The sequence below is a fragment of the Aplidium turbinatum genome, chromosome 5 (genome assembly GCF_918807975.1).
Source record: "Aplidium turbinatum chromosome 5, kaAplTurb1.1, whole genome shotgun sequence".
In the NCBI taxonomy this organism is placed as follows: Eukaryota; Metazoa; Chordata; class Ascidiacea; order Aplousobranchia; family Polyclinidae; genus Aplidium; species Aplidium turbinatum.
Window position 1 is genome coordinate 14,518,892 of NC_137476.1, and position 26,332 is coordinate 14,545,223.

Below are 26,332 nucleotides of genomic sequence, written 5' to 3' on the forward strand. Positions count from 1 at the left end.
GTAAAGCCATCTCAAATCCTTTGGAATGAGGTACACTTCAGCCACTTGGCAGTTCTTCTTCGATGTTTACCTTGTAGGCTACAAGCTGGCCAATCTGCATTTCAAAAGTTCTTGCCTACACTGTAGGTTACATAACTTCGTTGCAGAAAAACTGCAAATATCACATTAATGCGAATTCGTTGTCTTTTTCTTCAACTGTCTGCATTCCGTCCAATGCAGAACCAATGGTTGTCAATTTCAACCATTCTCTCTGTATAAGTTGTCTGCTCAACGTTGTTGTTTTATTGTGTATGGTTGAAGTGACTGCAACTGAGAGTGGGGCATGCAAATGCGCGTATCTAACGGTTGACATGGCATGTCACTAACCTATTTAGCCTATATTGGGCAAGCATTCATATGCCCACGAAACATTACTTTCCATACTGCATGAAACAACAGCATGGTTTTGAATCATGTATCTTTTTTATTTCTGTATTTTATTTGCAGTGGCTGAACGACAGTTCAGACTAATGAACATTTACAAGTTTGTGAATGGTATAGACCAGGGGTTCTCAAACTGGAGTACATGTACCCCCAGGGGTACATTTCGACTTTTCAAGAGGTAGGCCTGCATTAGTTTAAGTATAAGGATATTCTTTCCATAACTTCTAATCTGCCTTAAAATATTTTTTATCACCTGATGATGTTGATAATTTGAAGACCTGAGATTAAGAACCTCCTTCTTAGTAAGGCACATTTTCGCCGTAGTAGAAGGGTAGCCACTTTAACAAGTCGAAATTCTGCCACTGAAATTGATTAGAATGAAACCGCCAACCAATCATAAGCTACGGTTTAAGTGACGTAAAAAATGGCAAAAAGAAGATCATAGAAAGCAAATTAAGTGATGGATTTTTTGTCAGCTGGTTGGCTTAGGGGTTAGGGTTAGGGATAGAAAGTAATAATTTCATTGACGCGTGTTCGATTCTCACCACTGCTATTGCTCTTTTTCTTCTGTAATTACCAAATAAAGTTCAAAACAAGCATTAACTCTCTGGGTGAGTGCTAGAAGGGTCACAATTGGACAATAGCCTCTTATAACACTTTCCGATTGGTTGGCGCTTGCATTGTAGTCAATTTCAGTGGCAGAATTTCGACTTGTTAAAGTGGCTACCTAGTAGAAGCTTTAACTACAACTACAGTAACTACCTAGTTCACATGACTTATTTTGTCCAATCACAGCACACAAGACAAAACAGCTGATTGATTGCTATGAGAACCATAATTACAAAGGCTAGCCTAGAAAGCAAATACAGTCGACCAGTCGTCCCCACTTAGGTCTATACTAGGTCTATACCAGGGGTGGGCAAAGTTGTTCAAAGAAAGAGCCGCTTGCGGATTAACCATAAACACCGGCGAGCCGCAAAATCAGTTGACACAAAATAACAAAACAGCAATACAAACAATGATTGATTATCTATATCAGTTTTGTACTTGACTCGCTAATCTCTGAAAATTTGGACGATAAGTTGTTAATGCTGTTCGAATTAATTCTTCCAAGCGTTCACTTGTCAAGGTTGCAGGATATTTTTATTTTGCAAAGTTATAAATTCTTATAAAAATGAATAAATAAATTCTGGTGCTACTTCTAAGCTTCAACTAATCGCTGCTTAGCGGCTTTATGAAACTTCCTACTGTTGCTGACTGAAGGCAAAATGAGCCAGGAAAGGCACAATGTTGCTTTAGCCACGTCACAATTCCATTGTTTAACAATGGGCTACAGTACTGTAATAGAGAGACTCCTTTTTGATCTTTGTATTGTACGGTATTTGGTGCAAATTAGATTTTGAAGAAAGTGTAAGTGGAATATTACCATGCTTTGAAATACATTCCATATGTTCAAACTGAGAAAACTGATAGCTAGCAAAAATTTGACTCTTGTCAAGTTTGGCAGAGACATTGTACAAGAAACCTACACCACCACCACGCTTTCCTTGAGATCTGGGAACATGCAAAATGTCATAACCTTTAGCAGTGATGTTACTTAACACATGACCATCAATTGAACTTCCTAACCAAGTTTCAGTCAGGGCACACACATCAATTTTGGAGTCAAAAATAAAGTCAGTTAAGGAAAGTGATTTATTATTGATTGATCTTATATTTAAACATCCAATAATTAAGGGGGAGTGAAATTTACTAGAAGTGGGAAAACGTTGGACTGGAATTAGGTTAGTTAAGTTCAAGTCACTTTGTTTTCGATGAGAAGTTATAGGCCTACCAGATGACTTTGTACATACAACTGAAATTGGTCTTCTGAAACACTTTCCTGCTTTCTTTCCTCTTCTGGTTGGCTTAATCCTGTTGATTTTCAATTTTAATAACTCATTCCAAGCTGTTTTCTCTAAACTGTACTTGCCACTTGATAGATTTTTTACTTGTAACAAACTGCATCCTAAATAAGTGTACTGCTGCTTTCTTGATTTTAATTTTCCATGCTCAAGGCCTGCTGCAGCCATAAGATAGCGCAAAAACAAACCAAAAGTTAAGTCCAAGAAATCCATAGGATTTTTCAGAGCAGCTTCATAAACTTTAACATTTTAAACCACACTACATTATATTATTTAATTCCTTAAACCTTATTCAAATAGGATGATGTAAATAGAAATCGCCGTAGTAGAAGGGTAGCCACTTTAACAAGTCGAAATTCTGCCACTGAAATTGATTAGAATGAAACCGCCAACCAATCATAAGCTACGGTTTAAGTGACGTAAAAAATGGCAAAAAGAAGATCATAGAAAGCAAATTAAGTGATGGATTTTTTGTCAGCTGGTTGGCTTAGGGGTTAGGGTTAGGGATAGAAAGTAATAATTTCATTGACGCGTGTTCGATTCTCACCACTGCTATTGCTCTTTTTCTTCTGTAATTACCAAATAAAGTTCAAAACAAGCATTAACTCTCTGGGTGAGTGCTAGAAGGGTCACAATTGGACAATAGCCTCTTATAACACTTTCCGATTGGTTGGCGCTTGCATTGTAGTCAATTTCAGTGGCAGAATTTCGACTTGTTAAAGTGGCTACCTAGTAGAAGCTTTAACTACAACTACAGTAACTACCTAGTTCACATGACTTATTTTGTCCAATCACAGCACACAAGACAAAACAGCTGATTGATTGCTATGAGAACCATAATTACAAAGGCTAGCCTAGAAAGCAAATACAGTCGACCAGTCGTCCCCACTTAGGTCTATACTAGGTCTATACCAGGGGTGGGCAAAGTTGTTCAAAGAAAGAGCCGCTTGCGGATTAACCATAAACACCGGCGAGCCGCAAAATCAGTTGACACAAAATAACAAAACAGCAATACAAACAATGATTGATTATCTATATCAGTTTTGTACTTGACTCGCTAATCTCTGAAAATTTGGACGATAAGTTGTTAATGCTGTTCGAATTAATTCTTCCAAGCGTTCACTTGTCAAGGTTGCAGGATATTTTTATTTTGCAAAGTTATAAATTCTTATAAAAATGAATAAATAAATTCTGGTGCTACTTCTAAGCTTCAACTAATCGCTGCTTAGCGGCTTTATGAAACTTCCTACTGTTGCTGACTGAAGGCAAAATGAGCCAGGAAAGGCACAATGTTGCTTTAGCCACGTCACAATTCCATTGTTTAACAATGGGCTACAGTACTGTAATAGAGAGACTCCTTTTTGATCTTTGTATTGTACGGTATTTGGTGCAAATTAGATTTTGAAGAAAGTGTAAGTCACGAATTTTAATTTTTACCAACCGATTTTGCTTGCTTAGTTGACAGCGCGAGATAACATATTTATATAGTATAATCTTAATTTTTTTGTAATAGGCCTATTACGATTCAATACAAGAGCCACAAAATTTATGTTGACGAGCCGCATGTGGCTCGCGAGCCGCAGTTTGCCCACCGTTGGTCTATACTATAGACCTATCGAAGCGTATGTTCTTTTGTTTTAATTAGTCTTGTTCGCCTTTCAAATCGTATCTTTACATGTTGTAGGCCTACATGGCGGCTTATAAATCAAGTCGCTAAATAGAACTTGTAATTAAATTTGCTTTGCCGTTTTCAGAAATCTTGCATCAATAACAACAACAGACGCACGTGTGTTATGCGTACTGCCGCCTGAAACGAAAAAAAGTGCTTCAGAGCCACCTCTAGCGCCTCTCAACGAATGCAAAAAGCCGAATGCCAACAAATGCCGAACGATGTCAATGATCTCCAGCTGCGATGATGGCGGTGATCTCCATCAAATAAAAAGTAAAACAAGGCTACATTTGCATCAAATCAATCGGCATGGTCTGCTTTTTAACATAATTCAATTTCAATACAATTTATTTTTCTTTGTCGGAAAACAACAGCAATGATAAAGTTACCAACAGTTTACGGGATTAAAACCAACCAAAGGAAACGGCGGCAAAACCAAAGAAGTTTAAAACGTGCATGCAATATAAATTTAAAGGATACGTCGATGAAAGTAAATTTAAGCACGGCCACCAAACCTAACAGTTCAAAATAGATGAATTAGTTGAAAGAATCAGTTGCATCTACATACCGTACCTAAAGCAACTGGAAGTCTGACAGTTGATGAAGCCATGCGGGGACGACTGAACCTTAATAAAATGTCAGACAAACAATGAATGCCTGTTACGATTTGCAATGGCGCTCACAAACAAAACAACGAATTTTTCTACGTGGTGGACTCTTCTATTACGGCACAAACTCAGACATTCTATTTCGGAAGGCGGTAGAACAATAGAACAACATAGAATCACGTCGCGACACGACACCACAAACACAACACCACATCCTTATCATCATAAACACTCTACAAAACTATTTACATTATGATACAAAATTTTATATCTATGTCATAAAAATTAAAAAAACACGAGCTCGTAATTATTTTGTAAAAACATGTTACCTTTTATGAATTTACGTGTTGGTTTGCAAACAATTTTTCTGTAGCTCATTGTAACCTACTTTTTAAGCACTATGCCGGCAATTTATTGCTTGTTAAACGTAGCTCCTTTTTTTTTGTTCGCTCAATGGAAGTAATGACGCGAATCGTTCAACGGCAGACTACTCATTTCAGCAGCCGATGTCGACAATTCATTTTTATGCCAAAGCGCCATTCGCCAAATTTAATGTTTTTTTAAACTTTGCTTAGATAAACTAATTGCCAACAAGTTGCCTTTGCAGGGGAACATAATCATGTAATTTTTTTGTAGAATTATCGCAGTGTCAAATGTACTTAAATACTTAGCTTATTTTAATATATCCTTTTTTTGCCTTAACCTACATGCAACAAGCATGGGAGATTGTGAGGTTCCAGCCTCAATCTCATTTTTATACAGACGTGCACGTGCAGGCACAGCTCTGCAAAGCGTTATGGTATCACTTCCAAGCAACCATCCGTGAGTTTGTGCGTCTTTTTACTCCGACAAAGAATCTCCAACAAGGAGACATCATTGTGAACGCTTTGCTTCACAACTTTGCCACCCTTATGTTCTCAGCTGAAACCATCAGTTTGTATAACTCTGTGGCGCAAAGACAGGGGAAATCATGCGAAGCCGCCTTCGTTAGCCCCAATTTTTTTTCAATATTACTAGGAGCAAACATGATTTAAGAAACGTTGTTTAGCCATTTTGGCCGCTGTTTTTTGTTTGCAATTAATAATAATCGTGTTTTTATTCGAGCCAATTGCGATATCATACAGTACACTGTGATCACAGATGCGATACAACAGACGACAGGAAGCAGCGAAGTGACCTATAGTCTTCGAGCCAGCTGCTCCCCTTATTTTGGCTTGCCATTAAGTGTCTTTGCCGAGACACAGTGGCGTGCTCTGGAGCGGTGTCGAACCCACGTCCTTTCGAACGTTGCGCAGACGTTCTCATCACTCGGCTACGCAGCCGACAAACGTCAGCTATGTCACAAACGCAGCTACGTCACAGCTACGCAGCCGACAAACGCAGCCACGCCCTTTTGAACGTCGCGCAGACATTCTCACCACTCGGCTACGCAGCCGACAAACGCAGTTACAAAACGTCGGCTACGCAGCCGACAATTGCACTACTGTTAATGCCCAATTTTTTTTACCCTGATAATGGAACTTTTTGTGTAAGCTTGCTTGGCATTTGGCCATATCTTTTCTTTTCTCTTGAAAAGGCACAATTTCTGTCACGTGCAGTGAAACTGACATCGACATAACAGCACCATCCATCACACTTTGCTCTTGCTGAGCAAAACAATCCATTGATGATGTCAGTCTCCCTCGACCCAAATGACACTATATAATTTCTTCCATTTGCATCGAAATATGGTTGATCAACATTAATAACTGTCTTGTAGCATATCCCTGAAAATATTCCCGACAACCCATATGGTTGACTGCAAATCTTAGTGTTCACGTTGCGTGAACAGTTTTCAATGTTTTACTTATGTTGCTGTATAACGTTTTTTTTAACAGTGCTATTATCACCACCAGTGGAGTCACACGCTGTGAAAAGCAGTAGCATGAACTCTCCGACCCAGAAATTGAAACTGATCAACAACACAATCAATCAATGACATCATCTGTCCAACAGTCGACGGGCAGCTCATATGATTAAAGCTGCAAATCTTTGCGTTTACATCTACGTTATCTTAATATTGTACTCATGTAACTACTGTATTTTTGTGTATTTTTAACAGCGTCAAGCTGTTGTTTTATGACGAATCGCTTTAAAGATTGTCTACATGTGTTTAATCATCCATATAGTTCCTTGCAGGACATTTACAGCTCCTTCCAGTATAGCCACCTCAGCCACTTTGGCAGTTCTTCGATGTCTGGCTATAGGCCTACAAGCTGGCCAATCTGCGTTTCAAAAGTTCTTACCTACACAGTACACTGTAGGTTCATCGTTCATCGCAGGAAAAATGCAAATATCGCGTTAATGCGAATTCGTTGTCTTTTTCTCCAACTGTCTGCATTCCTTCCAATGCAAAACCAGCGGGTGTCAATTTCAACCATTCTCTCTGTATAAGTTGTCTGCTCAACGTAATTGTTTTATTGTGTATGGTTGAAGTGACTGCAACTGAGAGTATGGCATGCAAATGCGCATATCTAACGGTTGGCATGGCAAGTTACTAACCTATTTAACCTACATTTGGCAAGCATGCATATGCCCACGAAACCAAGCATGCATATGCAACACAAAAAGTCAGACAAACAATGAATGCCTGCTACGGTTTGCAACGGCGCTCACAAACAAAACAACGAATTCTTTTACGCGATGGACTCTTCAACACAGCACAAACTCAGACATTCTTTTTCGGAAGGCGGCAGAACAACGCAGAATCACGTCGCGACACGATATCACAAACACAACACCACATCATTATCACAAACACTCAACATACTTATTTTGTACTATATCTGTTACGATTTTATTCATTACCGTTTTTAACTATTTAAATTTGAACTAAACTTGGTACCCTTGGTTCCAATTTAGCCCAAATTTGGGAGGCCTCTGTAGCGATCCATTATTTCGTCATAGAACTTTTCCTTTCTTTTACTAAAGTGAACTACTTTAACCTAAATTTATGTCCTAATGTTTCTGTAATTTTCCATACAATCTGCTCCCGAAGTAAATAAGAAAAAGGGAACTGATAATGAAATGATTTATTCGCATTTGGCGAGAGCTCAGTCAGACCAAGCTCAGCTCAGCTGAGAAAACATTCTATTGATTGTTTAGTTAAAATGTAATAATTCGTGATAATGTTGCACTATCCTGTAGTTTTACTATTCTGTAATGTTTAAATTCAATTTTGTCATAAACCTACAATATTATAAGAACACCTTCTGATAACTAAAAATTATAATTCAAGTACCGGTAACAATTGTGTGGAAATAGTTAATGGAGTCAGATAGCTAAATTTAGATGGGTAGAATTTTCATCGGGTACTGTAGTCAGACAGCCTTAATATCAATTCAAATATAAACAAACATTAGACCTTACATCTATAATAAAAGTAACCACAATTGTTTAGTTAAAATGTAATAATTGGTGATAATGTTTCACTGTCCTGTAGTTTCACTATTCTGTAATGTTTAAATTCAATTTGTGTTATAGACCTACAATATTATATGAACACCTTCTGATAACTAAAAATTACAATTCGAGTACCGGTAATAATTGTGTGGAAATAGTTAATGGAGTCAGATAACCAAATAAGTTAGAATATCCTTGAGACAAACAGAATTTCATTAGACAGCCAGTTACCAATATAAAATAAATTTTACCATCTTTAATTATAAGTTATATACGTAAAATAATCGTTACCACATTAAAAACATTCTTATAACTTACTTAAATACAATTAATAAAATTTACCACACACCCACTAAAATTGAAGTTAGATTCATCAACTACAAAAAACAACGTGTAACACGTTTAGCCTAAAGATGCTCATTTTTGCCCCTAAGGGGCTGAACCATGTAAGCAGTATGGAAAAAAGAATGAAATAAAAAGTGTTTCAATGCCTTGTTTGCTAAGTAGGCTACGTAGCCTATGCCTATTGCCACTTTTACGACGATTCTGAATATCCACTTCTAAGATCTAAAGCAGGGGTCGGCAAACTTTCTATACTGGGCCAAATCTACAAACTTCCGGTAACGTGCGGGCCGCATAAATTTCAACCTATAAACAATCGCCACATTATCCTTAAAATCATGGCACACCAGCAACTCCTATTCTTGTGTCTACTGCACAATGAGACGTGTTTGTTGCCGTTTCATACTTATTATCAAACACGTATTAAAACGCAATGCATACTTTTTATTTACTTATCATTTATCAATGTGAAGGATGATGTTGTTTCTGTGTCATGGCCAAGGTGTTTAAAACAACTGGCAACTTTGTTGATGATATTTGCAATACGTCATTCAAATGATGATCTGACAGGCGAGTGCGAAGTTTATTCTTTGCGTAATTCATTTTTGAAAAAAGCTACTCACAGCAATATGTGCTTCCAAGCATGCACATTACACGTTTTGCATTGTCATACAGATGAGGATAGGTGGATTTCTGGACATATTCTTTATAAAAGTTGGCAATTGGAATTGAATTGTATTTGGCCTTCAATGTGTTGGATGATTGAAGTTCAATTATTTCCATTTGCATCTCATGTGGCACAGTATTGACATCGATATAAATCGAATCTGTTTTTTTTTGATTTTTCAAATCGCAAAATCGAGATTCAAAGTTAGTTTTAGTGGAAACGATAAGTGATATGTAGCCTACTTATCAGAGGACACATGTTAAAGGGCTTTTTATTATGATATAAAATAAATTCATGCGTACAAAGTGATGAAACTTTAGTTGATGCACTAAAAGTAAGATCGTTCGAGGGCCGCAAAAAGTTTGTCCGCCGGCCGCATTTGGCCCGCAGTTTGCCGACCCCTGATCTAAAGCTATAACGCAACACATTTCTCGAAATTGGATTGTTAACATTTAAAGTTAAGAAAAGCTTGTTGTCATTTGAGTTAAGTTTTACCCATAGAAAACTCCACGATTGATGTTATGTATCTGAATATTGAAGAACTGCATCTCGTCCAGCTTCACCACAGATCTTATTCTATTCTCCAACACCCTTTCCACTACCTTCATTGCATGCTCCAACAGTTTTATTCCTCTATATGACCTGCAATCGATTACATCACCCTTTCCCTTGAAGATGGGTATCATCACGCTCATGTTCCATTGATTTGGCATTCCTTTTCCATCTCTAACACACGTTGGCTGATTTCCTGCATTACTTTCAATCCTGTCTCTCCACTTGCGCGTATCATTTACATAGTGACTTAAAGGCATAGTAAATGAAATTTTCAAACTGGAATTAAGCATTAAAATGCGTAAACTGAACATTCAAGAGTACATTTCAAAAAGAATTACCGAAAAAAAATTGTTTTCAATGGCGCTGACAAGGCCCAAAGTTCAATGTTTCATTTTTTTTTTTTTTCAAAATGACCAAAAACTGCAAACACTGCTCGAGAATACGTCACTATAGACAGCAATAACAAAAGCCACGTTAACACTAACATCAGATCTGATGTTTTGAGCAAACTGTCTGTTGTTTTGATGTTGAAACCTGCTGTTTTGATGTACATACATACATAGCCTACAGTTAAATCGCCCGCAGTAAGAACTATTACGCGATCAACTGATTGCTCGCCTATAGTGACGTAGACTGCACAGTCGCACGCTTCGCTGCTCACGCCTATTGTCGTCTTGAAAGCTCTGACAAATGCGGGCGCGAAATGCTGATCAGACCGCAATGGGGCAAAATTTTATTGAAAATCGTTTTATGGTAGCATGTTAAACACAATGAAAGTGGAAAAGCGCCAAGTCAGGTTTTTCCTTTACTATCCCTTTAAGATAGACCAGGAGCGTACCCCGATTTTCTTTTTCTTCATTGCTGGCGTCACCTCCTCTCGAGTTACTCTCTTTAATGAACCTGCTACCACATCGAATTCCACATTTTGATCCCAATCGTTTTCCTCATTCATTATCACCCCCTTATGTTCTTTCCAAAGTCTTCCACGATCATGCATCAAAGTTTTTCATCCCTTTCTTACATCGTCCACCATCGACATCTTTCCCATCTTGCTTCAGAATTTTCATACACTTACCGTATATACTTGTTGAGATTGTTTTTTAATTTGGTCAATTCCTGCTCAGATTCTTTCTTCACAACTTTTACAACTATTCTCTTTCCCCGATTTTTCAACTGCTTGCACTTTTATCATGTTTGTTTCATCACTGGTATTGCCCACAACACTAATTCGGCGCTCGCTAAAAGCGGCCACTCTATGAAAAGTACCTTATGAAAAATGACGTTCCATGAAAAAACCGTAGTCTAAAGCAATAGGAAGGCGTAGCACTACAACATAAAGTACTTTCATTTACATTTTATTGTAAAACAACGAGCAATATTCCGTACATTAGTGTCTTTACTGTAACGCTTTACGCAGACCGATGTTGTTTTTCTGAACATCACCAATGACTTTGAGCTTTAAAATCTTCGTTTTTTGATAAGTACGAATTTTAAAATATAGCTTGCAAATGTGGTTTACAATATATGACACAATGTCCCAGTCGTTGGTTAATAAATACAAACTGTTTATATCAATCTCCTTAAACACAGTCTGCATTGTATTACAAAAGCTGAAATGTTTTCGAAAATCCACTTCCAGCCTCAGCAAAATTTTCATCAGAGTAGGACTTGGCTTCAGTAATGTTCCGTATTCGTCGTTTTGTAGTGTGTCAATCATAGATGAACCCGCTGTGCAACTGGTGTCACTTTCTAGTTTAGACAAAATGCCTTGTTGTTCATCTGTGGCACTGCGCTTCAATTTTCGTAACACGTATCCCCCAATATATTCTATTATGTGTATTTCATCAGTTGTAAGCACCGTATTAGTCGTTTGTTGTTGTTGTGAAACTTTGCTATTTTCATCTCTGAAATGTAAATTTCAAAACGTTAATGTTTGTGTATTGAACATAGATGCTGGCAAGAGTATTTAATGGTATACAAATCGTAAATTCGTGCTATTTTTTACGGTAATGTAGGCAAAGTTAAAATATGCATCTTGCCCCGTTTTATGCATCTTGAGTATGTCTCATTTACTGGCTGGTATGGACAATTGCGTTATCTATTTGGCGACTTTATATGAAGTTTTTGGATCATCATCATCATCATCATCAGCCGGTCATGCCACTGCTGGCAGATGGCCTCCACATGTTTCCACACCATTCTGTCTTTTGCTGTTCTCATCCAGGTGATGCCAATCTTTTCTTCTATGTCATCTCGCCATCTTCTTTTTGGTCTCCCTCTAGTTCTTCTTGCATATCTTGGTGTCCATTCTGTGGTTATCCTGGCCCATCTGTTGTCTTTCATTCTTGCTACATGTCCCGCCCCGCCCATTGCCACTTTAGGTTTGTTGCTGTTTCTATGACATCTTTGATACAAGTTGAAGTTTTTGGATATCGACCAATAAATACAGACTGAATTAAGACAAGTTTCGTACTTGAAGATAAGACGGAGAGATTGGGATTGGCTCAGTCAACAGCAATCCCACGAGATCACTGGATAAGCATATTAATCATTGAAGGCAGTTTCTGAAATCTGGCAGAACTGTCGTTCGTCGTACCAGACATTATTGAAATAAATGTAAATCACTGTTGATAAGCTACATTGGTTAAACAAGCTATAGCATCGGTATAGAATGAAAATGCCACTATATGTTTGGTTTTTACCTCAGAAACACATCAAACAATTTTCTTGTTTGCTCCACTGCTTCCATACGTTGAAGTTTTCCGTGAAATAAACCTGGGATCACTTCAATTGCATCACAGCTAAACTTGTGAAAAAGTTCGCTCCCATTTGTGGTGGATTTGAATGCACGAATGTAATATTGAAGAGCTGCATCAGTGAAGTTATCAAGTGAACCACCAATTTGTAACCACATCTTCTGTACTGTTGATTCAAACACTAAAAAAATACAAAGTGTGTAATGAATACTACATGTAGTGGCGGATGTCCCGGTAGCACCTTTTGAAAGTGTACCACAATACGTTTCCTAAAAGGAAACTTGTCTACAAATTCCCAAATCAAACACATCTTAACCAAAATAGAGGATTCAAACCAACGACCTCCAGTCTTCTGGCCAATAGCATACTCTCTACGCCATGTTGGTTGGTCGAAAACTCGATCTTAGCAACTATATTATTACTATCCTTTTCCCTAACCTTCTGATTGGTCCATTCCCTCTATACACCTATGCAATGCAATGGACTTTTGAGGTGCTTGGCCGGCACAACATGGGGGGCAAAACCATCTACCCTCCGCATAGGTGGCCTGGCGCTTGCCTACAGTGCCGCAGAATACGCAGCTCCGGCATGGTGTCGCAGCAAGCACACCAAAAAATTAGACGCCTGCCTGAACGAGACAATGCGCATTATTACTGGATGCTTAAAACCAACACCACAGCAATACCTTCCAGTGCTGTCAGGTATCCTACCCGCTAATGTACGCAGAGAAGCGATGGTGTCTTCGTTGGTAAATAAAGCCTGTGCTGATCCGAACCACATACTACACGACTGCGTATCCACTGTCAATGTCCCAATCATACAACGCCTACCATCACGGCGCCCTTTTGTAAGGCGTGCTGCAAAACTCCAGCTCGCTGATTTCAGCACGTCAGATGCCTGGTCCGAGGAATTGAGCACTGTGCCAAAAATAAAGTCTCGCCTCGTTCTATTCGATGTCTCTCCTGCCTCTTCACTCCCACTTGGTTCTGAGCTTCAGAGAAGGGAGTGGGTGACACTGAACCGAATAAGAACGGGAGTTGGCCGCTTCAATGCTTGCTTGACACGCTGGGGCATAAGGGACTCTGCTGCTTGTCAGTGCGGTGCGACGGAGCAAACAGCTAACCACATTATCTTTGGGTGTCCCATCTATTCCCCTCCCAATGGAATAACAGGCCTCCGTACACTAGATGACTTGACGAAAAGTTGGCTCCAAGTCCTTCCATTCGGCTGACCACAAACTTTCTGCTTCATACGAACGACGACGACGACCTATGCAATGGTACATTTTCAAAAGATGCGTCCCGGTAGCTTATGTTTCCATTATATATTGGTGTAATGACGCTATTCAGTAGAATCAGGGCTCCCGAGAGGGGGGTCAGGGGGATCAATGCCCCCTCTACAAACGAAAACGCGATATATGATGTCTTAGTTGCAACCTGAAGGGGGTATGGGCCTCCGTTTCAAGAAATTAGGGGCGTCATTTTGCTATTTTGACGTCTGGAATGTGGTCTAACAATTTCCCCTTTTTACGTCGATTCGACGTAGGCAGGTGTTGAATAGATGCAATATTTGCGATATGTTTTAATTTGGCAGGCTGGATATGCCTACCACAGCAATTGTTACACACAAGTGGCTGACTGCAGTCAGATTTTAATGTTGATCCGTCGTCGCCAGACATAGAAACAATGTGTAAATGGACGATTCAGGCTATAAAGTTGTCTTGCCGGTCTACAGGCAGGTAATATGCGGAACTGTAGTACCATACCTTTTCTGGTGTTATTACATGTGTTTCCAGCGTGCTTTGACTTGACATGAAAACGCAATCCCCCGTTGGTTTTGTAAGTTTTCGGACATAAGTGACATCTGCAAAAATACCGGATAATATATCCAAACAATTTTATTTAGCTTTCAACACACAACTGCACAATTTAATTAGAGGTGCGAGGTCCTTTGAAACGCTTTCTCACCCAAATTCACGTTGCACTGTAGACGCGCTTGTTGAAATGGGAATACTTTGAAATTCTTCATCTTCGATTATTTCCACAAGATACTCGACAGTTAAATTATCAGAACTGTTTTCCATTGCACTGTTATAAAAAGCCAAACTTCTTCTAGCCCTGTTGGTTGTTTATAGCTGGATAAGATAAACTTTGATAACCATATAGCCTACAGTCAGTCGTTTTGTATCGTATTTCGTAGACCTTTGCTACCCTATACTAATTTAATATTGTTGTTAGCAAGAGCCTTTGTATTTACCCTGCTTATTGACCTGTAACATCCTGATTAACCTACTTTAAAATTTCACACAATAATCTGAAAAGACAAGCGGTAACGAAAATAAACTTTTAAACCACCTAACAAAAATACTATGGTCGGAACAGTCCAATTGCTTCGTGGTATTCGCCGTCACTTTAGCCTTGCTTTAGTGCATTCTTAGCACGCCGTACACCCGTACGGTCGCAGTCTGTAGCCTTCCATGTGCAAACAGTGAACCATGAAACAAACGACGTAGAGAAACGAGAGAGATAAAAGAGAAACACTAAGAGAAGAGTGAGTTTCCACTCATTGTGTTATATTCATACTGATAAAAAAAAATTCTCGGACTAGGCCATAAAGGGGGTCCCCACGCAAACCAAAATTTTTATTAAGGGGTGCGCGTTAAAAAAGTTTAAGAACCCCTGAATTAGGGCGATTACTTTTTTACTTGTCAAAAATTCATCAAAATTGTAGTGTTAGGTCAAAAATTGTCAAAGTTGTTTACAAACTGCATTGTCATGGTGTCGTAGAGGTTGCACTGTCAGTGAATTTTTCATTTTACACCTTGTAGCCTACTTTGGCGCAGAGTGACGGTGTAACGGATAAGGTGTTGGCCTTCTTATTAGGCCTATCTCAGTGGTTACGCAGCCCGGCTCAAGCTGCGCCCTTTTGGGGCAAATTTTTAATTTCAATTGGGGGGATATCTAAATATCTGTGTATGCCTGAAAAATGAAGGCATGCAAAAAAAAAATTTTTTTCGTCAATGTTTAGTCCCTGCTGTCGGCCCCGGAACATTTGCAGGTTACCGGAACTTTGAAATCTTCATAAAATCTTAATCTTTTGTGCTAGGTAGGGCATGTTGGTATTCATTTCTATTGTTTTTGGATAGTTAATCCATTCATTAAGTTTACAGACAAATTTAGACATGTTGTACAATTTTAATTTTTGCAACGATGACAAATTTTCTTGCATTTTATGTAAATTTTTGTGGTTTCTGAGGGTTATGATAGTAGCAAGTTAGATTTACTGGTTCTGGTACATTCTGAAACAATATAAATAGACTCATTAGTTAAACATTTTAGCAAAAACAATGGCTAAGGAAGTCCAGATGAAAAAATAGTATTATGCATATAATTCTTATTTATGTAACAAATTATATCACAGGCATGTAAGTATGTAATGTATGTTGTTTCTCCACCCATTAACTTGATTCCGATTATACCTTCCAGGATACTACGAAATATATACATACCTACCTGACTCATTCTTTTGAATGTATTGTAATAGCTGAGTGTAAGAATGGCATAGCAATCTTCAATAAAGGATGATCCTTTAGAAATAGAAAAGTATGAGTCACTGAAAACATCCGAACTTTCGCTTCATTTGAATGTGCTCAGACATTTTCTCTATCTCCGTACATTTCAATTTATGAATTCCACAACATCTAGTCAACTGCACAATCAACTCTACGAAGACATCATCAATATGTATTCATCTGCATCTATAGCAGCCACAAATTGCAAGAAGACCATCATAGACCAAGTAAAAGAGCTTGAAACCAAAAGAAAGACTGAACAAAAACAAGAATAACCAGCAGATTCTTAGGTTCAATGAGTTAGAGTTAACCAACGCGAGTGACACAGTGGGCCAATTTTTTTCTTGATTAAACTTTCTGGAAGATTTCCACTATTGGTCGCCTTACCCAGCTTATGCAGGTGCTTTGCATCATTTGAGAGATTCTGCTCAACTTGAACCAAAATTTCAGGATATTTTGGTATATATATGTGGTTCAAATAGTAGTGGCTCCATTTCTCATACATTTTTGGCAAGCATTTTTCCGATTGGGCCATTAAAACTGTTTGGCCCTGAAGTTGATCCATCAATGTGTTCAAAAAGTTTGCGAAGTGATAACTCGCAGTGGTGAAGTAAGCAAACTACATGCTGACAAGGTCTTCCTATACTTCTTTCGATATGGGCCATTAAACCATCCTTCCAGCTAGTATTAGAGTGTGTACCATCTCCTCAAATAACACATATGTTAGATATGTTAATTTTCATTGAGATGAGATGATCCACGACACCTTCAGCAACACATTTTCCTGTAGAATACAAATTTTAAAGTTAAGACTTCCTAAAAAAATTTTTATTTAACCTAAGAATCTACTGGTTATTCTTGTTCAGAAGTTCGGATGTTTGCAGTGACTCATACTTTTCTATTTCTAAAGGATCATCCTTTATTGAAGATTGTTATGCCATTCTTACGCTCAGCTATTACAATACATTCAAAAGAATGAGTCAGGTAGGTATATTTCGTAGTATTCTGGAAGGTATAATCGGAATCAAGTTAATGGGTGGAGAAACAGCATACATACTTACATGCCTGTGATGTAATTTGTTACAAATAAGAATTATAATACTATTTTTTCATCTGGACTTCCTTAGCCATTGTTTCTGTTAAAATGTTTAACTAATGAGTCTATTTATATTGTTTCAGAATGTACCAGAACCAGTAAATCTAACTTGCTACTATCATAACCCTCAGAAACCACAAAAATTTACATAAAATGCAAGAAAATTTGTCATCGTCGCAAAAATTAAAATTGTAAAACATGTCTAAATTTGTCTGTGAACTTAATGAATGGATTAACTATCCAAAAACAATAGAAATGAATACCAACATGCCCTACCTAACACAAGAGATTAAGATTTTATGAATATTTTAAAATTCCGGTAACCTGCAAATGTTTCGGGGCCGACAGCAGGGTCTAAACATTGACGGAATTTTTTTTTTTTTGCATGCCTTCATTTTTCAGGCATACACAGATATTTAGATATCCCCCCAATTGAAATTAAAAATTTGCCCCAAAAGGGCGCAGCTTAGGCCGGCTCAAGATCATGCAGCGCTGGTTCGACTCTCGGGGTGTGCGCTTGAGCAACGCATTTCGAACGGCTTCCCATTCAGCGGTACCAAGTGAATGGAATAATTCCCCAGTAACAACACTTCAACAATATGAAAATTTCACCTTGTCAATCTCGGTAACCGGCCCTGAGTCAAGAGCCTCTACATTTACAAGTATGCGAAACTACCAGGAATGACCTATCAAGGCTTTGTCAGTCCGAGGATAAAGATTCAAAACCAACCAAACCTGGTTCGACTCCCGGCTTAAGCTGGTTGTTGAAAACACCGCTCACCTCTACCTAGGGTGTAATAAATTGGATAGGCATAATTGCTGCAGGAAAGGCGGCTGAGAGAAAGAAACTACTTTCCTTAATACCAAAAGCTTAGTAATGTGTACCTATCTTCTCATACCCAACAGCCAACATTTGAAACAAGTATGGGATCACATTTGCCTTTTTAGCCTACTTTGTACTGGTGTAAATGGCCCATTATCTACTTATTGTGAATCATAAGCCATTAGGTGAAATAATCAGGTTAATATGATGTGGTGCTCAACACACCTCAAAATGTGTAAAATTTTTGATAGGTTGTTTTGCGGCAGCTGTGTAGTACAGCATTTTGTACAGTGATGCGTAATTTAACTACTTGAGTTTTTCATACGTCAAAATTTGTCAAAAAAAAATTTAATGTCAAAAGTTTCAATTTTTAGGCCAAAAAATAATTGCCCTAGTAATAATGCATAGGCTACCGGTACGGGAAAATGCTACTTTGCAATATAATTAGTATAATATTAGGCAAGGTAAACTTAAGAGCGTTAAGATTTTATTTCGTTATAATTTCGGTTGCATTTGTAAAGTTGTTTTCAACGTGTTGTAGGTTTAAGGCTTTACAAACCCATAGGGAAATGCAATGCAAAGCTGAGCACTTATCCCGCTACGGTCGGTGATTTCATTCTTTTGTGTTAAGTAAAGCTAAACAAATGCAGTATGATACGGTATATATACATATTTTTTTGTATTATCTTTATCCTGCATTGCGGGAAAGCGGACTTGAGCGCTATGCATCGGTGTACGCCTTCCGACGTACACCTGACCCACGCTGCAGCCGACTGCAATGTCTGTTTCCGGTTGTCTACTCTACTTGTGACTTAAATTTGGTACTACCCATTACTCGAAATTGATCACTGGGTAGAGCTCAAATATATAATGTGTCATGTCAAATGTATGTCAAATATATATATAAATTTGCTTACCAATAAATTTGCTAAACAAATGCAGTAGCCTATATGATGTCAAATATCGAGCAACACTAAAAGGCGGAAATGCGGAACGCGGAAATAAGCCGGGCGTGGAATGGCGTATTGTCCGCAGAAGTAGCGATTTAATGCCGATGTAGAAAACGCGAAAATACGATCTTGGCGTCCATATTGTTTAACATAGCGATAATTTCATCATGAAAGAATCAAATGTTGCAACATGGAAAAAGGCGGAAATGCAATTTTTAACAACAATTCACCACCGAACCTACTTTTATGTTGAAATATCATTGAAAGATATTGTTTAGAAACAATTGTGAGGTCATTAAATACTTTGACTGTTTTAATTCAACAATTTTGAAAATTGAAAGAAATTTATTTAAACAGGAAAAAGGCGGAAATGCGATTTTTAACAACAACTCACCACCGAACCTACTTTTATCTTGAAATATCATTGAAAGATATTGTTTAAAAGCAATTGTGAGGTCATTAAATACTTTGACTGTTTTAATTCCACAGTTATTGGAGTAAATTTTGAAATTTAATGGAATTTATTGAAATAGGAAATAGGCGGAAATGCGATTTTTAGCCACAACTCAATACCGAACATTTTCTTATGTTGAAATATCATTGAAAGATATTATTTAGAAGCAATTGTAAGATCATTAAATACTATGACTGTTTTAATTCTAAAGTTATTTCGGTATATTTCCGCGTTTCCGCCTTTTAGTGTTGCCCTCAAATATCTAAATTTGCTTACCAGTCAGTGTTTCCCACTCGATCCTCCTGCTGAAAAACGTCAGTCACATCAGCAAGTTGAAGCTGATTGATCTCTGCCTCTGTGTACTCAGGCTCAAAACGATAGGGTTCAGGTTCTAGCACACTTTCTTCTTCATCATCACTTGGGCTACTTCTTCAACCACCGTACTATCTTCCTCTTTGTATTGGAAACTAACGTCAGAGTCAGAAATTCTCCAATTTGACACATAAAATGTACGAAGTGGCTATTCTTACAACATATTGTAAAACTAGCCTCTGAAGCTATTCTTACAAGCACCACTCAAGCAAGACGTTGTTTACTCGAGCAAGACCTTAATGCGCTCAGGCGTTTCATCCGACGACGCTCATACGTATTTCGCGCGCATGCGTATTGGCTTGTGCTGCACACTTGATCGCAAAGTGGACCGCGGTAGTTGCTGATTTTGCTGATCGAAACTACACGTCAATGAATCCATCGTCATCATGATTACGAAGGGAGCATTATATTACAGTTTTGAGGCAATGGGAAAAAGAAAACTTTGTCAATGTTTATGTGAGAAATTCCATAACAATTAAACGCGCAAAACGACGTCTAGCACTTACATCCACAAAAACCTGGAATGAGCAGTTGAAGTATCGTACAATACAGTATGCTTGTGTGCATGGAGGAAGAACACCCAAATCATGTAGTCAAGGAAAAAGACCAAATCAAAGGTAAGTAATGATGGTTTTGTCCTTGGTGCCCATAGGTTGAGCTACTCATGTAGCCTATATGCATAAGTTTTGCTAATAGATTGAGTTTTGCATAAGTGCAAATTGCCTACATTCCTTATGAATGCTGAGAACTTAGCAAAATGCATATATTCTGCTGAACCATTCCCGCATGCTGTCTATTGTAATTTCCATTGAATTGTCATGCCCAGAATTATTCCTAAGTTGCATTGAATTACCGTACCCATTAGTTTTGTCAATTTCCCCATAAGTTACGTCGAATTGCTCATCAGCACAATTTGTCGAATTACCCGTAAGTCTCATGGAATTATCCATAAAGACATGTCTTATGGGTCTTCAACGCAGCTTTTTGGCAATTTGACGTGACTTGTGGGTAAATCGACTAGATTTATGAGAATGCTCGGCTGAACTTGTGGTAATTCAACGTGACTTTATGGATAATCCAGCCGGACTTATGGGTAATTCAGGTGGGCTTATAGGTAATTGGATGCAACTTATGGGCAATTCGACATGACTTGCAGGTAGGCTACTTCAACGTGAGTTATGGCTAATTCAAGTGTACTTATGGGTGATTCAACACGGCCTATGTCACCTCATCTTTGTTGTTTTTCAGTACTTTTATCAAAGGTTGTCCATTTGGAATCAAAGTAAATGCAACGTCAGATGGAAAAGCGCTATGCATCACTGAGATTAGTAATGTCAATGATCATAATCATGATTTCAATGAAGTAAGTGGAAATAACCCTTTGTAGTAGTCATAGCCTTTGAGCTATGGTCACACTTGCTCTGTATACGATGAGGCTTTCATCAGAAATTATGTGAAGGATAAAAAAGAGCAATAACATTAGGGGGGGGGGGGTTAATCGGCTTTTTTTTCAAATTCAATTTTAACCCAGGTTTTAGGATACAATAGTACATTCTAAGAACTCTAGTAAAAAAAATTTGAAATTTCCGTCTAAAACCCCCCTCTATCCAAAAAATTACTTTTCGTGTACAATTGCATTTTGATTATGACACTTGAAGTTCAAATATTGTTTGCTACTGTACTAAAACACGTTAAAAATGTTGCAAGACAGATTTTCTGATTTTGACTTCATCGTAAGACACGGTAAAGTGGTCATTTCACTTTGCGCGCATTACTACGCACATGCTGAATATGACCAGTTTGTGCGAAACTGGTCATATTCAAGCCGCCGATTCACCAAACCTGGTGATCTTGCCCATCTCTGTGGGTTGGACACCTGTCAAATGATATGTCGTTTTCTTGATTATGTGCATATAAATTATTTTTCAGAATGCATTTAATTTGATGCCTAAACAACGAAGATTAAATGAAACAGAAAGCAGTGTGATCGGAGAAATGCTTGCCACCAAAGCAAATAAAAAGTTGGTACAAAAGCACATTGCAGCTTCTACAGGAAAAACAGTTATTCTTAAAGATCTGCATAATATTGCCGCAAAACAGAGACCTTTGTATGAAAACACCTATGATGAACTTATTAATGAAATGAAGAAAGAAAAAGGTTAGTCGACAGACAAAACTTTTTTGTTTGTTATTATATACAAGATATGTTCATGCTAAATAGTAGAGATGACTTTCCATGTGCAGTATGATAAGTAGTGATAGAATGAGCTCCGGTTCCGGTCAAATTCTGGCTCCGGGCTGGAGGTGATGTGACTCCGGCCTAGAGCCGGAGGTGTGTGTGCAAGCTGTGGTCAGGGTCATGACCTTGGATAAATCTTTTTTTTTTTGCATCATTGTAGTACTGCAGCAATGCAAGAATAGGCTACCAGGTTGCCTGTAACATTGGTCAACACCGTAGGCGTATTTGCAATCTATAGGTCGCTGCTGCAGATTGATTGTCACATGATATTGTGTGTGAGCATTCTTCTTAAACCATTTCAGATATAATGTCAATTAAGCAATTCGCGATTGACCTCTCGCTGTAATGGTTTAGACTGCAGATGAATTATTTCGATGACGTGGGTTCAATTCCCACCATTGCTAGTTCAATTTAAAGTGTTGACCGCCTGGTTTACCGGTCAATAGACTTCGTCTACTGCAGTGAACTGCGGATTACCAGTACGCACATCATAGTAGGCTACACAAGAAAAATATCTAAGTTTCAGACGTTTTTCTATTCAGAAAACGTTTGTCTAGTATAACCAACACAGAACCCTACAACGTGTGGAAAATTTGCAACATTGAGCTATAAAGGGTCAATTGAGAGTATTTTTTGCTTCATTTTCTTCACAAGAATTCATTCTACTTTCCCAACCTCATGCTCCAAAAATTTTTGTTGCAACATAAGGCGCTATGGGGATTGTAAGATTGAAAGCGGGATCAAGGAATTCAATCAAAGGTCTTCAATATCTTGAAACAATTCTACATTGAGTGGATAGAAATAGAAAACATTGCTAAATTTGAAATCTACGTAAAAGTTTACTCCTAATGGATCCTTTTAACGGACCCTAAGCATTGCCATGTGGCATCTTTTAGAGAATTGGGTGAGAGTGGTATACAACCGCTCAGTTGGAACATTGATTATATGATGTAAATATTACCAAAGGCATAAACATCCTTCCTCTGGCCAATAATTAGAATAACATAGAATAGAAAACAAATTTCACTAAAAGTTGATGTTTTTGCTTTTAAATCTGATGTAGTCTGGCCCAGGATTGCCAAGATTCTTGCTTTGTAGGGTATACCAATCCTCAGTTTATTTTCATTTTAGGTGCCGCAGTAGATGTGTTTGCAGATGATGACAAACAATTGCAGGCGATATACTTTCAAACGAAAGACATGCGGGAAACCTTTGCGGCATATCCCGAAATGCTGCTGATTGATGCAACCTACAAACTTAATGACTTGAGAATGCCATTATATATGTTATGCTGAATGTTGATGGCTTAGGTCAGAGTGAAATTGTGTGTCTGTGGCTTGTAGCCACTGAAGACAAACTGACTATCAGCAAGCTGTTAACTCAGTTTAAACTCCACAATCCAGCTTGGGATAAAGTGGAGGTTGTAATGGCTGACAAAGACATGACAGAGCGGGATGCCATGATGAAAATGCTACCTACTGCAGAAATTTTAATTTGCTATTTTCATACCCTTCGCACTTTTCGTAGAGAAGTTTCCATGGAAAAATTAGGCATTTCTTCAGCCCAAAGGCAGGTATCACTTGAAATTTTAGGAAAACTGGCAAATGCCAAAAATGAGTCAGCTTATAAGTTAATGTATAACCAATTCGTTGAAACAGTCCCAATTGCTGTCACAACATATTATAACGATAACTGGCATGCTATTCGACATCAATGGGTGGATGGACTGAGCAACTTGAAAGCTAATTTTTTGAACAGAAGTAATAATCGACTGGAATCCATCAATGGAAAGTTGAAAAGTGTCATAACAAAATACTCAGGAATGACAATGTTTTTTAAAGATCTGATGGCATGTATCCAATCTCTTTCCACCGAACGTGACCACAAAGCGTCAAATGCTTTCCTTAAGGTTCCAATGGATGCGATTTCAAGTGTGGCGGAGAGACAATACCAACAGCTACTGACACCATTTGCATATATTCATGTGCAACAACAATTCAAGTTAGCGGAAAAGGTTGTCATGTCAGAGATTTTGAATGATTCTGCCATAGTAAAATCTCGTGTCCATGGGGAATTGGCAGTCACAACAACAGCATGTCCTTGTGGATTCACATCATCAATGCTGCTACCTTGTAGGCATGTCTTGGCAGTTAGAAGGCAGCTCCATATGTCAGAGTACAATCCCAATCTTTGTTCAGAACCGGTGGACAATGCAATATTTTCTTAAATCCCATCGCCTGACAAGAAACTCACTGGACAACGGTCCTGCATCCACATTACCAGCTGTTGAGATTCTTAACAAGCCTCAAAGAAGATGTGTTTTATCAGAACAGCAAAAGTATCGCCGGGTTCAAGATATTTCCCAGAAGATTGCGTTAATGATATCTGAACAAGGAATGGATGAATTCCAATACAACCTGGATAATTTACGACAAATTGCAGAGTTCTTGCAGGAAGGAAAGAAATTCCAAGTTGTGAACTTTTTGGGTCAAACTCAGAAAGGTAGGCCTATAATTATATGCTAGCACTATTTACTAAATCAGAAAAACTAGACTACTTTTTCAAATATCTGAAGAGATATGGGTTAGTTACTGCAACTTGCGTCGTGATTTTGCACTTTTGCAGTCAATTCTTTTTTGAGCAATGATTTTTATGGCGTTGAGCTATCCAATAGGTGGGCTAATATGTACTGCATGCGCACTAATTTACGATTATACAAGGTTGCAGATGCTCAGTAATTCTGCTTTTGTGAACAACTGCATGATCCTTTTCAGGCACTGATACTGGAAGTGCTGCTGCAACATCTTCCAGCAATGATCCTGGAATTGCATTTCCTACGGTCTCAAACAGTACTTTACAGCACACACCCGGTGACGTCTTGTCGACCGTTGATACCAGTGCGATTATGATGCAGACACCGTCCAGTTCTATTCAGTCTTTTACAAGTATGTGCTGTTTCTGAAACATTCATTTCTGATTAGTTGTTTTTTTCTTGCATTGCATAATGCACTATGTTTATTAATTTTTTAATAAAAACGTTGAAATAGTGATGTTTTCTACGTTGTAGCTTATATTCGATTCTCGTTGTGTTTATTAACAGATGATGCAGGATCAATTAAATTTCCACCGAAGATGATGAAACGTGGCAGGCCAAAAGGAGCTGGATTGACAGTCATTGGGTTACCACGCAAGAGACAAAAAAAGAGCGGACCAATTCCATTCAGACTGAAGTCGCTTTTCAGAAAGAAGCAGGTTTGTTGCATTTATGTTTGTGTGACTTCATTTTTGTTATAGCCTACGTTAGTTTAAAAAACTACACTTTGACTTCTGTGGGCCTGCCTAGCCGATAGGCTACGTCAAAGCGTACGTAGGCTACATCAAACAAAGTCACCCATGGTCATATTTTTCAGCAATACTCAGTTGGTTTGTCGATTCTGAGGTAATAGAAGAGGTCTTGCGTCCATTCAGCGATCGACTGATCGAAGAAAATGAAATTGAAACATTGCCCGAAAGAATTCCAATGAAGTGTTTAGATGAAAACATTGCCATTGCTTCTGTGCGAAGACATTTTTCTTTTGACGGTTGGAAGTTGATGGAGAACCTACTGACTACTTTGCGAAATAAACGCCGCTGGTTGTGCACCTCCTGTTTTTTAGATCTTGATGCCGGCGACAGCATCATGTGCGACTCGTGTCTGGATTGGCACCATCTGAGATGTCTTGGTAGAACAATGCCGCCAAAAACGAAGTCTTGGTTCTGCAGGAAATGCAACCTTATGGAGAAGTGACATTGAATGTTCAGGTGATACTGCAATCTCGGTGTGTCAATCAAACCAAGGATATGTAAACCGTGACCTACGAAAAGACTTATTGGCCTTGACGCGTTATGCTTGAAACTTGTAACATTTGATAAAAATCGTTTTTTCAATGGTCCTCACATAAAACGCTAACGATGTGTTCTTGAATGACTAATGAATCCAATCCTGGCATTAAAAGTTCTGATTCATTTAGGACATTTAACATTCTTTGGGAGAGCTGGCTGAAAGTCATGGACTAGTACAGGTTTGTAATGTAGTTGCTGCAATATACTACGGTCCAACAAGACCTTCAACAGTTCACCAATATTCAACTATTTTACTGTTTCCAACTTCACACAATTAGTATATGTTGAACTCTTTCATAGCAAATGGTGGTACAGAACTTGAAAATAGCAAGTAAAAGGTAGCTCGAAGCTGCAGTTTTTTTTTTTGACTGACTCATCAGGAGCTGTCATCAGAATAAAACAAACCTAAATGTGGTGAAATAGTCTATTTATAGTAGAAGGAAAGAAGAAAAACTGGAGCTTCAAACTATCAGCTACCTTATACTCGCTAAATCCAGATTTGTTGCATGTGTGTAGTATTTACATTTCTTCACTGTAATCTTAGGCAATGGCATAAATGCTTTGATTTCTTATGGCAAAA

At 38.2% G+C, this 26,332-nt stretch overlaps 1 protein-coding gene and 1 pseudogene across 2 annotated transcripts; one reads left to right on the top strand and one right to left on the bottom strand.

Annotated features, from left to right (window-relative positions):
* Positions 1 to 10,941: 10,941 nt before the first annotated feature.
* Positions 10,942 to 23,446, bottom strand: LOC145770200 (uncharacterized). Of its 2 annotated transcripts, XM_082581788.1 has the most exons (4): positions 19,536 to 23,446; positions 14,131 to 14,228; positions 12,312 to 12,546; positions 10,942 to 11,513 (listed from the first exon to the last, which is right to left on the bottom strand). In XM_082581788.1, exons 3-4 carry the CDS (start codon positions 12,521 to 12,523, stop codon positions 11,006 to 11,008), a joined length of 720 nt encoding a protein of 239 aa, XP_082437914.1. In that variant the 5' UTR covers positions 12,524 to 12,546; positions 14,131 to 14,228; positions 19,536 to 23,446; the 3' UTR covers positions 10,942 to 11,005. The 2 variants fall into 2 exon arrangements, with proteins under 2 accessions (XP_082437914.1, XP_082437915.1); XM_082581789.1 differs by lacking the exon at positions 14,131 to 14,228.
* On the top strand, positions 19,871 to 25,657 carry LOC145770978 (uncharacterized; annotated as a pseudogene).
* Positions 25,658 to 26,332: the final 675 nt, after the last annotated feature.